General features: G+C 44.5%; 1 protein-coding gene across 7 annotated transcripts in view; it reads right to left on the reverse strand.

Moving 5' to 3' along the window:
- Positions 1–2,964: 2,964 nt before the first annotated feature.
- The window catches only part of STRN3 (striatin 3), a 143,665-nt gene continuing 127,885 nt past the window's right edge, over positions 2,965–18,744 (reverse strand). For all 7 annotated transcript variants that reach the window (XM_068128848.2, XM_068128847.2, XM_078784516.1 and 4 more), the window contains 3 exons: positions 9,600–9,707; positions 8,649–8,735; positions 2,965–5,283 (listed from right to left, as the gene is read on the reverse strand). In XM_068128848.2, the coding sequence (XP_067984949.1) occupies positions 5,114–5,283; positions 8,649–8,735; positions 9,600–9,707 (365 nt within the window). In that variant the 3' untranslated portion in view covers positions 2,965–5,113. The remainder of the gene's footprint in view (positions 5,284–8,648; positions 8,736–9,599; positions 9,708–18,744) is intronic.

Raw genomic sequence — 18,744 nt, forward strand, 5'->3', positions numbered from 1 at the left:
CGGATTTTTTTAGAATGTCGGTGACCATTTTACGTAACAAACCATATCTCGCATGCAAGACATAACAAACAAGACATAAGGAAACATGCTCTAATCAACTTTGCTGCTAAGGGCTTATGTTCATGCACGCCGAGCGCTCTGGAGGGGGACCGACACCTCTTCACATCTCCTTACCCCCATTACATCATTTCGATAGTCCCATATCGTTCACTGCTACACATTCTAACATTTAACGATGCAATCATCTTTGACTAAAATGAGACAAGTCCGTCCATGTGAGTTTGACTTGTATGCACTTTTGGGTGTGCCTGGAAGGCCTTAAAAAATCATACACAGGAGGGGGGAGTGACAAATTATTTTTGTAAATGTAACATGCAGCGCCACCTGGTGGGAGAGTGTTACAAGTGCAATTGCTTTGCAGTATTATAATAGTACAGTATCTTTAAGCCTGGCGTGTGGCTTAATGGTTTTCGTGGGAAATGAAATTTCACAAGGAACATTATGACATTTGTTTTGTCATTTGCCCTCTCAGATGTTTGCAATATGCAAATTAATAAGCAAATGACCTAATTAGAGAAAAAATATGCATAATTAACATATAGTCTTCAGCATACACATAAATCCCATCACTTCACATTATTGAATGCCAATCATTAGTTACCATCTCAAATGTGTTCTGCTGGATCCGAAACTGGAAAAATGTTGCTTATTGTTTTCTGTTGACATGTTCTTGATATTAACTGACCTTTGACATGTACTTGACTTTACTTACCTTGACCCAAAGTGAAATGTCAAATGTCATTTTAACCATGTGATGCGATCAAGCAAAGTGATTTGGACATCTGCCAGAATAAATTTTGTGTTTTTAGGCAACAAATTAAATGTTAAAAATACTAACAATGGCTAAAAACCCAACCAACATGAGCAAATGAGCATGATGAATGAACAGTATAAAGAAAAGCATTGGGAACTTGAATCCAAAAATCCATATTCTAGACGTCCGACTTATTTTGCTTGATCGCATCACATGGTTAAAATGACATTTGACATTTCACCTTGGGTCAAGGTAAGTAAAGTCAAGTACATGTCAAGGGTCAGTTAATATCAAGAACATGTCAACATAAAACAATAAGCAACATATTTTTCCAGTTTAGGATCCAGAAGAACACATTTGAGATGGTAACTAATGCTTGGCATTCAATAATAATGTGAAGTGATGGGATTTATGTGTATAAAAAAAAAAATCAAAAAAAATCAATATATTTGCCACTTTTACACACATTTTGCAATATATTTGCCACTTTTACACACATTTTCAATATATTTGCCACTTTTACACACATTTTCAATATATTTGCCACTTTTACACACATTTTCAATATATTTGCCACTTTTACACACATTTTACAAGAGATTTGCCACTTTTACACACATTTTACAAGATATTTGCCACTTTTACACACATTTTACAATCGATTTTACAACCGATGGGATTTATGTGTATGCTGAAGACTATATGTTAATTATGCATATTTTTTCTCTAATTAGGTCATTTGCTTATTAATTTGCATATTGCAAACATCTGAGAGGGCAAATGACGAAACAAATGTCATAATCAATGTTCCTTGTGAAATTTGCCACATTTTGGTACCAAGGTCGATATACTTTGAATGAAGTATGGTCACTGTAATGACGTTTAAACTTTGACCTTGAGTCAAGGTCACTAAAGGTCAACAGAAAAAAATGGCGACATCATTTTCCGATTAGTAGGACCCAGTAGAACACATTTATAGTGGTTGCCCAAAACTTAACATGAACTGCACACGAACTTGAAATTGAGTACATAGCCCCCCCACTATTAAGGTGCCTGGCTTTAAATCTTAGGGCCTTGAGTTTGAGCCCCTGTCGTGCGATTAAAATAACACCAGGTGGGCAGATTCAGCCTGTCATGCTTCCAGAAAGAAGAACCACCTTTAGAGGCTATTTTTCCCCTGCAGAGCAGGGTTGGCCTTTTTTTGGGCACCGTGGTCCCCTTTTTGAAACAATGTTTTACAGCCGGATGCCCTTCCTGCCGCCAACCCTGTTAGTCGCCTCTTGCGACACACAGGGAATTAGCAGTGAACTGGTACTCAATTTGCCGACCTCGGAAGGATGACAGGCTGAGTCAACCCCCCTGGTGTTAATTCAGCGATCGACCAGGATTCAAAGCCAGGATCCCAGGATCCCAAGCCGGTACCCTAACCGCTAACCCAACACCAAGCTATCAGCCTGTCATGCTTCCGAGGTCAGCAAAATGAGTACCAGATTACTAGAGACAGGGGGCACCCTGTACTCTGCGCCGCTGTTCCGTTCCCCCCGCTCGTTGGTGTGCCTGCCGAGAGTGGTGCTGTGATAAATCATAACATGCGCATTTTCAAAGACGATGATAACAGGTGATAAAAAAAACCACCTTTTAGAGGCCATTTTTCCCCGCAAGCGGGGGTTGGCCTTTTTCGGGAACTGTGGTTGTTGTTGTTTTTCGGTCCCCTTTTTGAAGCAATGTTTTACGGCCGGATGCCCTTCCTGACGCCAACCCTTTTTGCCGCCTTTAACGACAAGCAGGGAATTACCAGTGAACCGGTACTCAATTTGCCGATCTCGGAAGGATGGCAGGCTGAGTCAACCCCCCTGGCCTTAATTCAGCGATTGACTGGGATTCGAACCCAGGATCCTAGGATCCTAAGCCGGCACCCTAGCCGCTAGCCCAACACCAGGGACAATAACAGGTGATAATTCAATATTAATCAAAATGCCAGTGGAACGAGCGGGAAAAGTCATTTGAAGAATTGGAGTTCGCACGTCACCGAATCCCGATTGACATTTGAAAATGTTTGGGAATGAAAGAAGGAAGGTTCGACGGACCAATTCGTTTCAAGTTATTTTCTGAGCAAACTTTGCCATTTTAAATAGTACAAGCTAGATCGATTCGTTTGAAAGCTCGTTTTATTGGCAAAAAATCTATCACTTCCCTTCCAGAAAAGAGAACAATATTACAATAATTAGCGTCTGTATGAACACAATTTTTCTAGTTTTATACATTACAAGGCAAAACATTTCAGCAATAAAATAACAAAGCTTATGCATCTTTACCGTTTTATATGATGTTACAGGGTGACGTCGACAGCAATGTACACAAGTGATGATACAATCATCTGTACACCCTCTGGAGTTTATTACACGTCCGTAGACACAGCAGGCTAATCTGTTGTACATACCCATGAAGTCAGTACTGGTGTTTTGACCTGTGCTCGTTGCTAACGCTGCAAAATACATGAAACCCATCTTAATCTATGGAATCTATGAGGAAGACGAGAATACTTTATTTCAATAACCATGCAGCACAATAAAAGTAGGAAAAAGAAAAAAGAAAAAAAAAACCCCCAAAAAAACAAACAAAAAAAAACCCAGTGTAATCTTTCTGCAACGTAGAAGAGCCTCGAGGATTTCCTGTTTCAATTACACATGCTTTGAAAGCTTTTTATTGTCCGTTTTGTCATTTGAAACGTAGGGTTTAAACGCCAAGATGGTTGCCTGCCGTCGAACCAATTGCAGCGTGAGGTGCTGACGGTGCGATGGTGCTGCATCCACTCGACCCTCAACAGGTGGCGCATTTCAAAATAACCTCATCCAATCCCAGCTGCATCCATCTCCATCTGTGCCCCGATTCCACCGCTCCCAACCCCCAAATAAAGCCGTCCAGAAAAAAAAAAAAAATTCACCAAGCATCTAACTAGTGTTGGTGTGAATATTCACTGACAAAATACAGAGCGATTTGTAAATACAGGATAATGTACAGTAATCACATGGTGATGCAAACGAGCTCACGGACTATCTTTGGAGCTTGCCAAGCCACTCCATACTTTCAGAATACTCAGGCCTGATGTAATGGATGTGATATATTTAATCAGAGAGAAAAGGGCCGTGGAGAGATTGGGGGGTGAGGGGAGGAGGGCGGATACTGAGACCGAGTCAGAGTATGTGCCAAGGGATACGGAAGATCCGCAAGCACCCCAAAATATTACGATATCACAACCAACACGGCTTTCAACAACCAGCTTATGCTCTGTTAACGGTTAAATGATACCATGCTTGCTTTTAAATACTGCCATCGGATGAGGATTTAAAGCACTCATGCCACACAAATGTGAACAGCACGTTAAAAATGCCCTGGGCAACTGCTTTGCCATCCTGTTCTTTTGAACTTCAAGGCAGCATTTTAAATCGCCAAACATTCTGCCTCTTTCGCAATGTCAGGAACAATCTGGTGCCAAAAGGTGTGCAAAACTTAAAGCAGCAGCTAAAGAAAAAGAAAAACAAAATGAGGCAGAATGGCCAGGGCCAAACGCGTAAATTTATAAGCCGTCGTACTGCTTAACATGGAACAATATGCGATTATTCTGCTTTCTAAAAAGAAACTGTTCCCAAACAACAAAGCAATTTGAAAGATGGGATTGCGAAGAGTTCAACCCGAAATGATAAAAACCAGAGCAACCCGGACCCAACAAGGTTCAACTGCCTGCCTTACTTGGCCTTTCTGCAAAGATGCAGTGTGAAAGAAGAAGAAGAAGAAGAAGAAGAAAAAAATCCGTGCTTTAAGAAAGAGGTGAAGCAGATTAATATCATTACAGCAACTTAAAAATCAGATTACATTTATGGATACAACAACAAATTTACAAATCCATTTGTAGCCTGGGACAGCTTTTTGAGGATAAGGCTACGATTGGGCGCACAAAGCAGGTGTCAGAGCAATGGGGTCAGGAGACTGATAAGGTCCATCCTATCGTTTGCCTTCACGACCACAACTCTCAGAGTGTGGCACTCGCTTCAGCCTACCACGTCACCACCGTCAACCCTCGGATCACCACTTATAAACTGCACTCACACTTTCTCCACAAACCGACGAAGCCTTCTGCCTCACTGGCCTCAGATGAGCAGGCAAACTCCACAGCGTCCTGGCTCAGAATGTGGGAGAAGATCTCCACCTATACGTGCATCACCCGTCTCTTTATCCCCCACACTTCCTGTGGGACAGCCGCTGTTTGCGGTGGCGACACGTCGACGGTGGTGCCCGTTTTTATACAAAAACCTTAGCGAGGGCATCTGCTCCAGCACTAGCGATGAAGGCCTTCGAAGGGTGAAAGGCCACATCGTGGATAGCCTCATCAAATTTTTTCCGGTGCGCCGTGATCTCCTGAACACACGTCTTGCTCTCCAGGTTCCACAGCCGGATGGAGCAGTCGTGACCTGATGGGGGTAGTGAGAGGGTATGGGGGACAGCGGAATCCAGAGGCTTGAAGATCAGCTCAGTAAATATAGCTCCAACAGTTTTTTTGACACAGTGAACCATTATCAAAAACACACTTTATGATGTATGTGCCTTTTCTCTGCAACCTACTTTTCCTTGCCTTCTTTACAATCTACTCCTCTCTTCCTTTCCTCAATTACATTTTCTCAATTTCCCCTCCCTCCCCCCTTTACTCAAGAACAGCCAAGAGCATAATTATTTATTGTCAGGAAAAAGAAAAATGGTACTGAGAGAAGGTACTGCCAGGACAGTGCAATGGACCACAACACAAAGGGAGTGGTGTGCATCAGAAATTTTCAAAAAGGCTTCAAAAACACCTGTCTTGGTGTCAGCAGAACAAAGCTATCAATTTGAGGTTAATACAAAAAAGCCAATTTGCTTCAGCTCTTTTATCTGAAATGGTCGGGAACAAGGGTGTTGCGGATAAACGATATTTCCAGTTAATGCATGTCGTGAATTAAAGACTTATTTCTAATGGATTTCGCAGTGTTACGTTGTTCCCCGACCCCAAACCCCCCTTTCGTCCTGTGTGTTTGGACTCACCCTATGTAGCCACAGCTTTCTTTGATGACAAAGCCTTTCAACAAACTGCTCTAAAACCCAATGAAATGTACAAATTTCTCCGGATTCGAGTATTGTATTTCTGTCTCTGCTTAATTAATTGATCTGGGTTTACAAGGAAGCAATTTCTGCAGGGCCTTTCACACCTCAAGCCATAACGACAGACTTTCTTAACCTGGTGCTAAGCGTTAATCCCAGGTTTCCTTGGCCCAGTTTCACACCATTTCTTAACCCCAGGTTTTCTTTTCACACTTCATGAACTAACTACCAACCCCAGCTAAGTTGAATGAATTCTAAGTTTCCTCGAGTGGGCTGATGGTCATCTATTGATGTTGAGATTTGGGGGAACACCTGTCGGAGCCCACCTGATCCAAAAATCGAAAATGCCAAGGCCGAGCGATCCTGCAGAACATCGGTAGAAGGGTTGTATTGTGTTTCAGAGCAATCGGTTGGTAAATAAGTTCATTTTTTATCCCATTTTACATGTCACAACCCATTTTACAAGTTCATTTTTTCAAGAATCGAGATGAGATGACTGAAAAATGAGGTGTGAAAAGAAACTTAACTCTGGGTAATCGGTGGGGCTAAGTGATTATTAGCCCCACCAATTACTTGGGGTTAAGGCAAAAAAAATACGAGGTGTGAAAGGCCCTCGAGTGTGTTAACCTGAATTTTGGAAGAAATTCAAATGAATAAACCTTTCAGGTATACAGCAAACAAGTTTGGCTTTTAGGAGAGAAAGTCACGAAATTGTACTGTTTTCCCCACAAAACGCAGCCCAGCTTCGTTCAGATCGGCTTAGTTCGTTCCGTTTAACAAACCACTGTGAAGGTTTCACTGTACTCGTGAAAAAGAAGACAACGGAGATGTTTAAATAGATATAGGGAGAAAACATTAGAATACAATGATTTCCACAAACCCCCCCCCCCCCACCCCCAATCTTATTCCCCCATGCCCCACCCCTTTGCAGATTCCTTCCACATCCCTGAGTGGTCTCTACCTGGCTATTGTCTTCTCTGGTTTGATCGACCTGAACCCAATCCTGGCGGAAGAGTCACACTGTACATTAAGAACTTTGTTACTCATGTTTGTTTGTTTTTTCTATAGCCTTTAAGTTTAAAAATCTTATTTCCTTTCAATTGAATTATATACTTGAACATTGTAGAACGCAAATCGTTTGTTTTCACTTTCAAAAACCTTCGGTTTAGCAGTACTTTGGCAAAATTAGATGCCTTCTTGACCGATCAAAATTTCCCCTCTCGCTCCCATGACGGGGGAACTCGAGATTCTTCTTATTCTTCTTCAATAAACTTTTTCCAATAAAGTCCGGTGCACTTTTTCTCAAAACTGTGTGGGGCAAGGTGTTCCATGAACTATCTATTTTACATTTTTTTCAATTAAAGTTTTCAGGATTATGCAATTATTACAGTGTGTAATACTGGTATTATTAGTGCTTTTTAACCACGAGTGTAAAGGGTAACTGCATATGCTCTTTCTGAACTTTAACCCCCACACACACACTGTACACTGAATGCGTCTATCTTAGTTGTGAACCCAGTGTTACGTTTGATCTCAGATAAAGGTCAGATGAAAACACAAGGTTCACATGAGAGAGCATGTGAGAAAAAAAAGAGAGAAGTAGAAGAGAGAACATAAAACACTCCCAACTCGAGTAAAGTGTGAACAAGCGTTACGCCTAGGTCCCCCGTCGGGGAAGTGATGTGAGTTGACAAAGTGGAAGACGCAGAAAACATGCTATGATATATTTCGCTGACAAGGTTCAGACATACATGGAGGCGGCCATCTTGGATTTTGACGTGGCGACCCAATTTTCAATAGCGTTCTTCCTTATGCCTAGATACACCCACACACCAGATTAGAAGTTGGTACTTCGTTTATTTTTCAAGATATTTCGCTCACAAGGTTCAGACATATATATGGTGGCGGCCATCTTGGATTTTGACGTGGCGACCCAATTTTCAATAGCGTTCTTCCTTATGCCTAGATACACCCACACACCAGATTAGAAGTTGGTACTTCGCTTATTTTTCAGGATATTCCGCTCACAAGGTTCAGACATAAATGGCATCAGACATACATGGTGGCGGCCATCTTGGATTTTGACGTGGGTTGCACCCACACACCAAATTCGAATGCGGTCCTTCGCTTACGCACGCACGCACACACGCCCGCATGCACGTACGCCCGCATGGACGGAGGGGAAAACCATAGTCCCCCTTTCGCTCCGCGGTGCGACGGGGGACAAAAATACCTTTCAAAGGGCATATGACCATTGACCTTTGACCTGAACCCAAAATTGAATTAGATAATCTTTGTATTCGAATCAATATTTGTACCAAGTTTGGATTAAATCCCTCCAGTGGAGAAGAAAAAATAATAATAATTGATAACAGACAAAACGATGGGGACATGGCCAGACAGCCAGACGGTCAACCTGAAAAAATGTCTCTGGCCTTCAAATAAGTAAATGCAAAGGAAGGCTGCAAAGGAATAAGTAGTTGTGCACTACATGTTTTCGAACACCAACGGATGCTGTTTCTTGGCGAATTTGAAGCTTTTATTACAAAAATAAACAAATGCATAAAAATGCTTGGACAATCCAAAGCACTTCATCAAAAAGCACATACTGTATTATGCTTTGATTAGTCATGTCCTTCAGATTTTGTTGATAACAGCTGTTGGCAAGACAAGAGGTACAATATCTACTGTGGGTTGTACTTACTTCCCGACATGAGATAAAGTCCGTTCGGATCGACTGCCAAGCAGGTAACAGCATCCAAGTGAGCCACCATGGCGTGGATTTGCTTTCCTGGAAAGATCATTGGCAGGAAAGTGAGGAAAGCAACGTTAAAATACTTTACAAATAAATATTCAAGCCTTTACCCATCATGATGCGTGTTGTGCACTGTATCCATCGTGGCTTCCAGTGCAATTTCACAATAAATCTATAAAGCATCTGAAAATGGAAAGCCCGTCAGTCTGCTCTGTATTCGGATTTCTTCTGCTTCGTACGGTAAACATGATGAAAACAGCTAAATAAATAAATAAAAGGATTGACGATTTTAGGTGACCTGGACCCAATATGCAAACCCTGCAGAAATTCCAAGTCAATCAGATGAGAATTGACATTTTGTGACCTTGACCTTTGATCTTTTTGACAGAACAGGTTACAATAGATGAGTTTGGTCATATTTGGTCACTGACATATTGATATGTCCGAGATATTGATATTTTAAGCAACCTCAACCTTTTGATGTTAAAAAAAAAAAAAAATCGGTTTTGATTGGTGGACCAAATTCAGTGACACAATATGCATATTCTTAATTTTAGGTCTATCGGATTAAAATTGACAATTTTATGTGACGCTGACCTTTGACCTTTTGAGTAAATTATTCATGTCTTCTCCATATTCTGATAAGGCTTTCTTGAAAAGTTGATGACAAAACTCAAATGGTAAAAATGTTATTGCCTGGACGGACGGACGGACGGACGGACGGACACACACACACACACACACACACACACACACACACACACACACACACACACACACACACACACACACACACACACACACACACACACACAGAAGTGATTGCAAAACCCCGTATCCTGCTGCGCAGGGGACAGGCTAAAAAGTAAAACCCTAAAAAAATCTACCAAACAATCTCACCCGTGTTGTTGTCGAAGAACTTTATGTGCCGGTCTTCATGTGCCGTTACAGTGATCGGCAGAGTGGGATGACTCGCCACACTGTTGATCTGATTAGCCAGAGGTGCATCTGAAATGGTTATTGACAAGCAATTTGCAGGCGAGTTCTTTTTTGCAATAATTCAAGAACCTATAAAAAGACGTAATAAAATCAAGCTTTACCCAAACTCGAAATCAAGGAGCAATGTAGAATATTTAAAAAAACGTCTTAACAGTCAGGCACACTCACATTTCAATGAAGAGCACACTTGAACCACTGAATGGCGAAGTTAGGGCTTTGTTTAAAGTTATCTATATTGTTATGACTCAGGGTTCGGGGTTCACCATGAGGGGGACTTTTCGGATTCGTGGGATGAAAGGGGGGGGGGGGGAAGAGGGGGAAGGGTGGAAGAAGGGGGTGGGTTAGGGGGTGAGGGGTTGGGGGGTTGGGCCGTGGAGTCTCATTGTTGTGTCGGAAGCATGTGTTGCAGAGTGTAGCTGGAGTTGCACGACACACCAGGGACTTCACCGTGCCCTTGGCTCATGGGCTGCTCACCTCCGACACGACTCGCTCCTGCGCCTCATAACCCAGCACAGCCTGGCTTAACTCGATATCTGAGTCAGCAGTTCGTTTTGTTCTCGTGTCCCTGGTTCATCGCCAAACAGCCATGGATTGAGTTGCGCTTTGACTTGTATACGCATCTCGCCGGGCGTGGTTTTGAGGGCCGTGAACATCATACGAACATCCTCCGACTCTGCGCAGCCCATCCTGATTGGTGCGTGTGCAACTGGGCAGAGTCAGGATGATGGAGTGGAACAACTCCACGCACACCATGTGGTCCTTCTGCTACGTTCCATGCCAGTTTATTTTGCGCGCACTTATTCGAGTTGGTCGTTTGCACGAGCAAATGTTCTACTTCATCGGTGGTGACACGTTTGCCCCTCAGCGAGCCTCCTGTGCACACAACCGCTCGCACCTCGCCCCTACCCCGGCACCTTTTGGTTGTCCTTTCGGTCTAGACAATCGTTGTCTTTTACGCGGCGGAGTAAATATCCGGATGGGAAAAATGGGGGAAGAGGGAAGTTGGATCGGTCCTCATGGATTAATTAGCTTCTGCAGGAGGAATGGTGATTTATATATGGACGAGCAGATGGTGGATTGTGAGGGAATAACCAAGTGAGTGGATCGAATGTACAGACGGACGGAATGATGTGAATAAACCAACTGAGTGGGTTGAAGGAAAGACCTATGGGGTGAATGAGGGGTTGTTGAACTGACGTTTGGTGAGGCGGATTATTGGTGGATTGAGGTGATTAATAGCAGCAAATGGGGAGCATCACATAGGGAGTACAGACTAACCTCACAATTGTGAGACGAATACGATTTCAAATTTGGGTCGTGGACAAAAACGTTTGGGAACCACTGTGTTAAGGGAATAATTGGTTGCGGCCTCCACAACGCATAGAAGACCGTGTCACATGATTTAAGTCGCTTGGCCTAAATAGATTGCACCACGTGAAATTCATTGGTGTGACGCAGGACCGTTTTGAGTCTCCCAATCAGATCTGACTGGGGAGTTTTTGAAGCGGTCGACTGTTGCGGTCGCTTTGATGAGACTAGTCAGATTGGGAACCCAGGCGACTCGGGACGAGTTTGATGACCCTAACAATAAAACACAATACTATCTGTAATGCGTAATTATCTTTGTGGGGTCTGTTTGCATTTGTTTATACACTAAATTTCTACACTCTACTAGTCTACTGCATCTCTAAACCACTGGGCAGAACGAGTTTAAAATCGATGGTTGCACTCGGAGGAGGGGGCGGGGAAGGGGAGGGGGAGATTGAGGTAGCCTGGGAAGGTTTTCGACAACACAAGTTTTTTTTCATATCCCTCATGGTTCGAGTTGGAAGTGGGGGAGATGGAAGGAAAGAGATTGAGGCATAACCCGGGAAGGTTTTAGACAGCACAAAAAAAGATTTCATATCCCTGCGGGGTTCGAGTTAGGGGAAGGGCATAGGATGCAAATTTGTGTGATGCATAGCGCCACTCTCAGTGTGGGGTGGAGGGGGAGAGGAGGGAATTGGGTGGTGGGAGAGGGGTGTGAATCCAAGCTATAATAAAATACATGAAAACCATAGACGTCATAGAAGTGAAGGAGTTATCATATAAAGTCATTATACATCGCCTCTAAGCTGTCTAGCCGAGGTTTGAATCCTGACACAGTGATGGACTGCTTCACTGTAGGGTGAATCATCAATGTGTGCAACGTCCCTCGGATGGACGTTAATCTGACGTCCCATGTGCCAGAATGAGCTGCTGGCCCTTAAATATCCCACAGCCTTATATCCCACTTAAATATCCCACAATATCCCTTAAATATCCCACAATATTCACATCATTCCATCCGTCTGTACATTAGATCCACTCACTTGGTTATTCCCTCACAATCCACCATCTGCTCGTCCATATACAAATCACCATTCCTCCTGCAGAAGCTAATTAATCCATGAGGACCGATCCAACTTCCCTCTTACCCCATTTTTCCCATCCGCATATCTCGCGAGATCTTGGAAACGACGTCACGGATTTTCGAAGCTCGACACGGTCTCCACGTTTTCAAAGTTAAGTCATTGTTCACAATTGTATTTTGTCGAAACTGTATTTATCTTTCGGTGTGTGAACCTATAGTGTGCCCCTTGGAAGTTTATCGGTGTTTATCTTTCATAAATTAATCGTTTCTGTTTGCCGCGCATGTGCGGCCTTGCCCCAGGCTTTCCCCGTCGAAGTTTGTACCTTCCTTCGCCATTTTTGCTAGGTTTTTAGATTTTCCCTTCTCCCCCAAACTTCCCCGAACATCTACTCTTTGTCTAACGTTGTAACCTCCACCCCCCTCAACCCCCCCCCCAAAAAAAACAAAAAAAACAAACAAACTTTTATTTCCCTTTCTCCTCGTGTGCTTTTGTCCCATCGTGCGCCTCTGTCCACGTGCGCTGTCCCGCCCCGCCCCCATTATCACCTTGCCTTCCACCTTGTGCCCTGTTCAGGTGACTCGTAGTTGTCCCTCTCGGCTCCCTCTCCCCGTTGGTATCTTTGTGAATATAAGACTGTTCTTCACGGTTCTGTTTAAATATGTTTAAACTTTCCCCTGCAGTGTTTTATTCAGTGGTTTATTACAACACACTGTTTTTCTTCCTATTTAAAAGGCTCCTTTCAATTTCCTCTTCAACTCATTCCATTAAAAAAAAAAAATTCAATCTCATATAATTATTTCTCACTACATGATCTAAATTCTCATTCATTCCACCCCTCATCCATCGTTCTTAAAAGGATCGCTAACTTGAAAATCACAATAAACCCAAATTGTTATAAATGGCCGTCTTTCATTAATCATCCACTTTCGAAACTCCCCCCTTGCCCCTCCCCTCCCCTCCCCTCCAAATCTCCCCCCTTGCCCCTCCCCTCCAAGTCTGCCCCCTTGCCCCTCCCCTCCAAGTCTCCCCCCTTGCCCCTCCCCTCCCAAACTCCCCCCTTGCCCCTCCCCTCCAAATCTCCCCCCTTGCCCCTCCCCTCCAAATCTCCCCCCTTGCCCTTCCCCTCCTAAACTCCCCCCCTACCCCTCCCATTCAAAACTCCCCCCCCCCCCCAACTCCTCCCCTTCAAATCTCCCCCCCAACCATCCCTCCCGAATTCTCCCTCCTCCCACCTCCTTCTCAAAGCTGCCTCCTCCCCACTTCGTCTCCCTTCTATCTCATACCTCCACCTCCCCCAACCTTCTACTTTCCTCTTCCCCACCTCAAACAACCCCACACTGTGCCTCATCCCATCACCATCAAACCTTTCGTCCTCCTCATCCTTCCCTTTCTTGTAACTCTTCTGTAATCTCTGACACACTATCAACTGCTCTCCCTACCTCCCCCTTTCATCCTTCATCTGACTCTACCCCTCTCCTCCCCTGTCCTGCACCCGATGCTCGCCCTCTCTCCTCATTAACGGTATGGACCTCAAACATCCGGGGCCTTCGTTCAAACCTGATTGATCTCTCCATTCACGTTGCTTCTGACAATCCAGACTTGATCTGCTTAACAGAAACTTTCCTCCTTCAAGATGTCTCCGATTCCTTAATATCTCTTCCTGGTTACTCCCTCCTCCGGTATGATCGACCTGAGCCTCGTCCTGGTGGTGGGGTTGCTATCTTTATCAAAAACTCTCTTCCTCACTCTCCTTGCACTGCCCTCTCTCCACCACACCCCCAGGAGTACCTCTGGCTACGGCTTCCTCTCCGCTCCCACCTTTTGTTCATATGTGTTCTGTACCGTCTTCCAAACAGTGATGACTCCATTTACATTTCGCTGTCGGACAACATGGACCAACTTCTGTCAACTCATCCAAACTCTCTCTTCCTCATATGTGGCGACTTCAACTGTCATCATGCCAGCTGGCTGGGTGTGGGTTCCTCTCACCAGCCATGGCACCTCAGCAAAGGACTTCTGCGACTCATTGGGACTGACACAATCTGTCAATTTCCCGACCTGGATCGCAGTCAATGGAATACCTTCTCTTCTGGACTTGGTTATGACAAACTTCCCTGCAAATGTCTGCTGCTCTTCTTCTGCTCCAATCGGTTCTTCTGATCATGTGCTTGTTAAAGTGGACATCTCTCTGGCCATTCTCAGAGAGCCTCCTCAGCGCCGACGAGTCTGGCATTTCACTCACGCTGACTGACACGGTCTGCAAGCAGCCATCAATCATCTGGACTGGTCTCCCATCTCTACTGCCTCTGACATCAATTCTTCCTGGGAATTCTTCCAAAGCAAACTGCTCTCTCTCATGCACAGATTTATCCCATCTCGTCTTCAGTTGTCTTACCCTTCCTCCCATCCATGGTACACTGAATTTTATAGTGAGGCAGTTGCCCTGAAACAACTTGCCTTTGCCTCTTGGAAGGCAAATCCAACTGAAGGCAATCTCTGTTCCTTCCACCAAGCTCGGAACAAGTGTGTATCTACCCTCAGGAGTGCCAGGAAGCACTATCTCTCCACACTCAAGATTGAACTCTCAAACATGTCTCCTTCCTCCAAATCCTGGTGGCATCTGGTCAAATCCGTTTCTGGTGTTTGTTCCCCCTCCATCCCCTCCCTTACCTCAAATGGCTACACAGTTGACACCGCACGTGACAAAGCCGAATGCCTCAACTCTGTGTTTGCCTCAAAATCTTGTGTCCCAAACCCATCTCTCTCTGTTCCCACCTTTCCCAGTCGAACCCAACTGCTCCTGGACTCTGTGTCCTTCTCTCCTGACAAGGTGGAGAAGTTTTTATCAAACCTCGACTCTGATTCTGCAACTGGACCAGACGGCATCAGCCCACGGGTCCTAAAATCCTGCTCTGTCGCTCTATCTCACCATCTCTCTGCTCTTTTCACCCTCTCTTTTGCTCAAGGTCATGTGCCAGCATCTTGGAAATCAGCAAACATTACTGCTTTACACAAAAAAGGTGCAAAAACAGATCCTTGCAACTACAGACCAATCAGCCTGCTTCCAATTATCAGCAAAGTCATGGAATCCAGCATTGCTTCGGATATCAAATCCTTCCTCTTCTCCAATGACTTGATCTCTGATCATCAATTTGGATTCAGACCAGGTCATTCTACTCTGGACATGTTGCTTCTGCTGTCTCAACAAAGGATGGCGGTCCTCAATGCCAAAAAGGAAATCAGAGCTGTTTCACTTGACATATCACGTGCCTTCGATACGGTCTGGCACCCAGCTCTGGCGTCAGGAAGGGCATCCGGCCATAAAAACATTGCCTCAAACAGGGAACCATGATTGTCATGGGGCCCGCAAGGCTAACCCCTGCTCTAGCGGGGAAAATGGCCTTAAAACGATCATTCATTCATTCATTCATTCATTCATTCACCCAGCTCTGCTCACCAAACTCTCCTCCTATGGTATCCATGGAAATCTCCACTCCTGGCTTGCGGACTTCCTCTCTGGTCGTAGGCAACGTGTGGCCCTCAATGGATTTCCCTCATCTCTCCTTCCTGTTCTGGCTGGAGATCCCCAAGGTAGTGTGCTGGGCCCTGTGCTATTTCTGGTCTTCATCAATGATCTCTCCGACTCTCTGGAAAATCCTCTCTATCTCTTTGCTGATCACTCCACTATCTGCCGCTCTATTCCTCATCCCTCAGATCGGCAGTCTGCAGCCTCCTCACTCTCTGCAGACCTGGACAAAATCACAGACTGGTCAAACAAGTGGAACATGTCTTTCAATCCTGACAAATCTTACACTCTTACTATGTCTCTCCGAAAAGACCGACTGGAAAACCCTCCCATCTACTTTCTTAAAAAATGCTCTCCAAGAAGTTCTGTCGCTCAAGCTTTTGGGTCTCACTATCTGCCATAATCTTTCTTGGGAAAACCACATTTCCAAGCTGGCCTCCAAAGCCAGTCACCGACTGGGCATCCTCCGTCGTGCGAAGTCCTTCTTTGGCACACCTGAGCTCCTCACCACATGCAAGGCTTTCATCCGCAGCTCAATGGAATACTGTTCCCCCCCTCTGGGCCGGTGCTCCTGCCTCACACCTAGCTCGGCTTCACGCTGTTGAAACCAAAGCTTTCAGAATCATTGGAATCTCCTGTGATGAAGCTAACTCCGAGGGCCTTTCACTCACTCACCGCAGGCAGGTTGGTGGTCTTTCTGTCTTCTACCGACTCCTCTCCGGCCTTGCTCCCCCAGCTCTCTCTGTGCTCTGTCCGCCCCAATACTCCTTCAGGTCGCACAAGATCTGCCTGCAACCCTCTTATGGTTAAACTGCCAAAATCTAGGCTCTCTGCTCACCTTCACTCTTTCATTCCCCTTTTCTCCCACCTCTGGAACAAACTCCCCCACTCCCTTCAATCCCACTCCTCCCTCCAGGTCTTTAAAACAGCTGTTCACCACCATCTCTTATCTTCCCCCATCCAAAACCTTGATCTTTTCTACCCCACCTAATTCACCCCAGATACACTTTTTTGGAAATTTCAACTTCTTTCCTGGAAGTTCTTGCAGTGTTCATATGTTTTATACCTCTCCCACCTCCCGCCAAGCCCTCTCCCTCCCACATTTCTCCCGATGCCCCTGCTCTCAAATGTTGTGTTTGTGTCCTTCCCCCTCTCTCCCCATCTTGTCTACCGCTCCCCTTATTTTTTGTGTTTTATGTGTCGGTTTGACTTTTTGTGTGATTGTTAGCTCTTTCACGAGCCTCGATCATGTATACCAACAAAAAAGGGTCCTTCACGAAGAATACACGAGCTATCGCCAGCAAATTCCAAATTCCTGCCCCAACTAATTCTGGAAGAGGAATGGCAAACCACCCAGGCAAACCCTTGCCAAGAAACTGTTTCGGTGGTGCTGAACCTGCCTTCAGGAAGAACACCAGAATATAAATGGAATAATCATCGTGTTTGATTGTTTGACTTCATGCACTCCTGAACTGCTGGATGGAATGAGATGAAAACAGGTGGTTGTGCATATTGGGTGCATGAGAAGGAGCGGTGTTTCTAACCCATTTTCACACCAAAAATGTCGGCAATGAAATATTGGCAATGCTCACTGCCTGCCATTCACATCAGTGACCAATGGTACAAAATCGCAAGGAAATTTCTGGCATCGGTCATTCACATCGCACAAGTGAAATGCCGCAAGAAAACCGGATACGATACTTTGTGTGCGGTGCATGGTTGTACTGTATCATATAAAGATGGCGAACGGTTACGATAATGCGGAGTTTTCTCACATTTTGGTACACGTCATTAAGGCATCTTATGTGTTTTACCAGCACCACTGTGTAATTTTGCGAGTGCAGGAAATCCATAGATGCTTAATTGTATAATTGAGGAGTAGGATGCAATATGATGTGGCAAGGAGGCAAAGATGGCAGCAGTTTCTGCAATCAGACTACAATTGTGATGTCTTTCATGGTGAATACCTTCATCAAAGGAGCAAAGTGCAATCGAAGGATGTTCTGAGTCCAGCCAATTTCCTCCCATCATGATTTTCCACGCAACACAAATGGAAATAACAAGTCCAATTTCCGAGTGGAACGAGGGTAAATACCAAGTGGAATGTGTAAAAAATAATGAGTAAAACAAGCAGAAATAAGTAATAAAAGTGGAAATAACAAGAAAAATTTAACATCCACATTATTATGAATGCGTAGCAAAGTCAGAATGGTTAGACTAGCTTGTATAAACATAAGGGAAATACCCCTGGCGTCACCTGGTAGAATAAACAGCATACTGCACTGACTAAAGGCATTGTAAACCAATTTCAACGATGGCTAGAAGACAGGGCAGCACGTAGAATCATCCTAACATAATCATAAAACTTTAAACAGACAAACAAAAAAATAGACCTATTTGGGGGGGGGGGGCAACCCACCCTCCCCCAACCCATATACCTCCTCAGACCCTAATTTTTATAATGCCTTGAACAAACATTGGTACATCACGGGTGATGAAGGTTGTGGTGAAGTTTCATCGAAATTGCGTGTGTAGTTTCTGAGAAGAAAGCAAATACCTATTTTGGGGAGCAACCCCCCAAGAATCCTAAAGGGGCAGAATTTTTTTCATGGCGTGAACAAACTTTGGTACAGCACGGGTGATGAAGGTTGTGGTCAAGTTTCATCGAAATAATGTGTGTAGTTTCAGAGGAAAAAGCAAATATCTATTTTGGGGGGGGGGTGGGGGGGGGGGGTGGGTCAAACCTTGATCCACTTTGACCCTGGTAAACCCCCTTAGACCCTGATTTTTTAAAATGCCGTGAACAAACTTTAGTCACATCACAACAAATATAATTTGTGCCAAATTTGGTCGCAATCCCATCAACAGTTTCGGAGAAGAGGTGTTTACGGACTGACGGACAGACAGACAGACTGACTGACTGACTGACAACGTGCCATCGCATTAACTCCCCTGAACTTCATTCCAGGTGAGCTAAAAAATCATTGAGAAAAAAGCCAAATAATAGAGAACGCATGCATGACTGACACACACCCCCTTCCTCCCCAAGAGCTCGAGTAAGCGACATGTAAATAATCACGTGACTCACCAAAGCCCCCCCCCATCTGGCTTTGTTTGGAGCCTTGTG

Source organism: Myxine glutinosa, chromosome 9, assembly GCF_964187855.1.
Source record: "Myxine glutinosa chromosome 9, kmMyxGlut1.1, whole genome shotgun sequence".
In the NCBI taxonomy this organism is placed as follows: Eukaryota; Metazoa; Chordata; class Myxini; order Myxiniformes; family Myxinidae; genus Myxine; species Myxine glutinosa.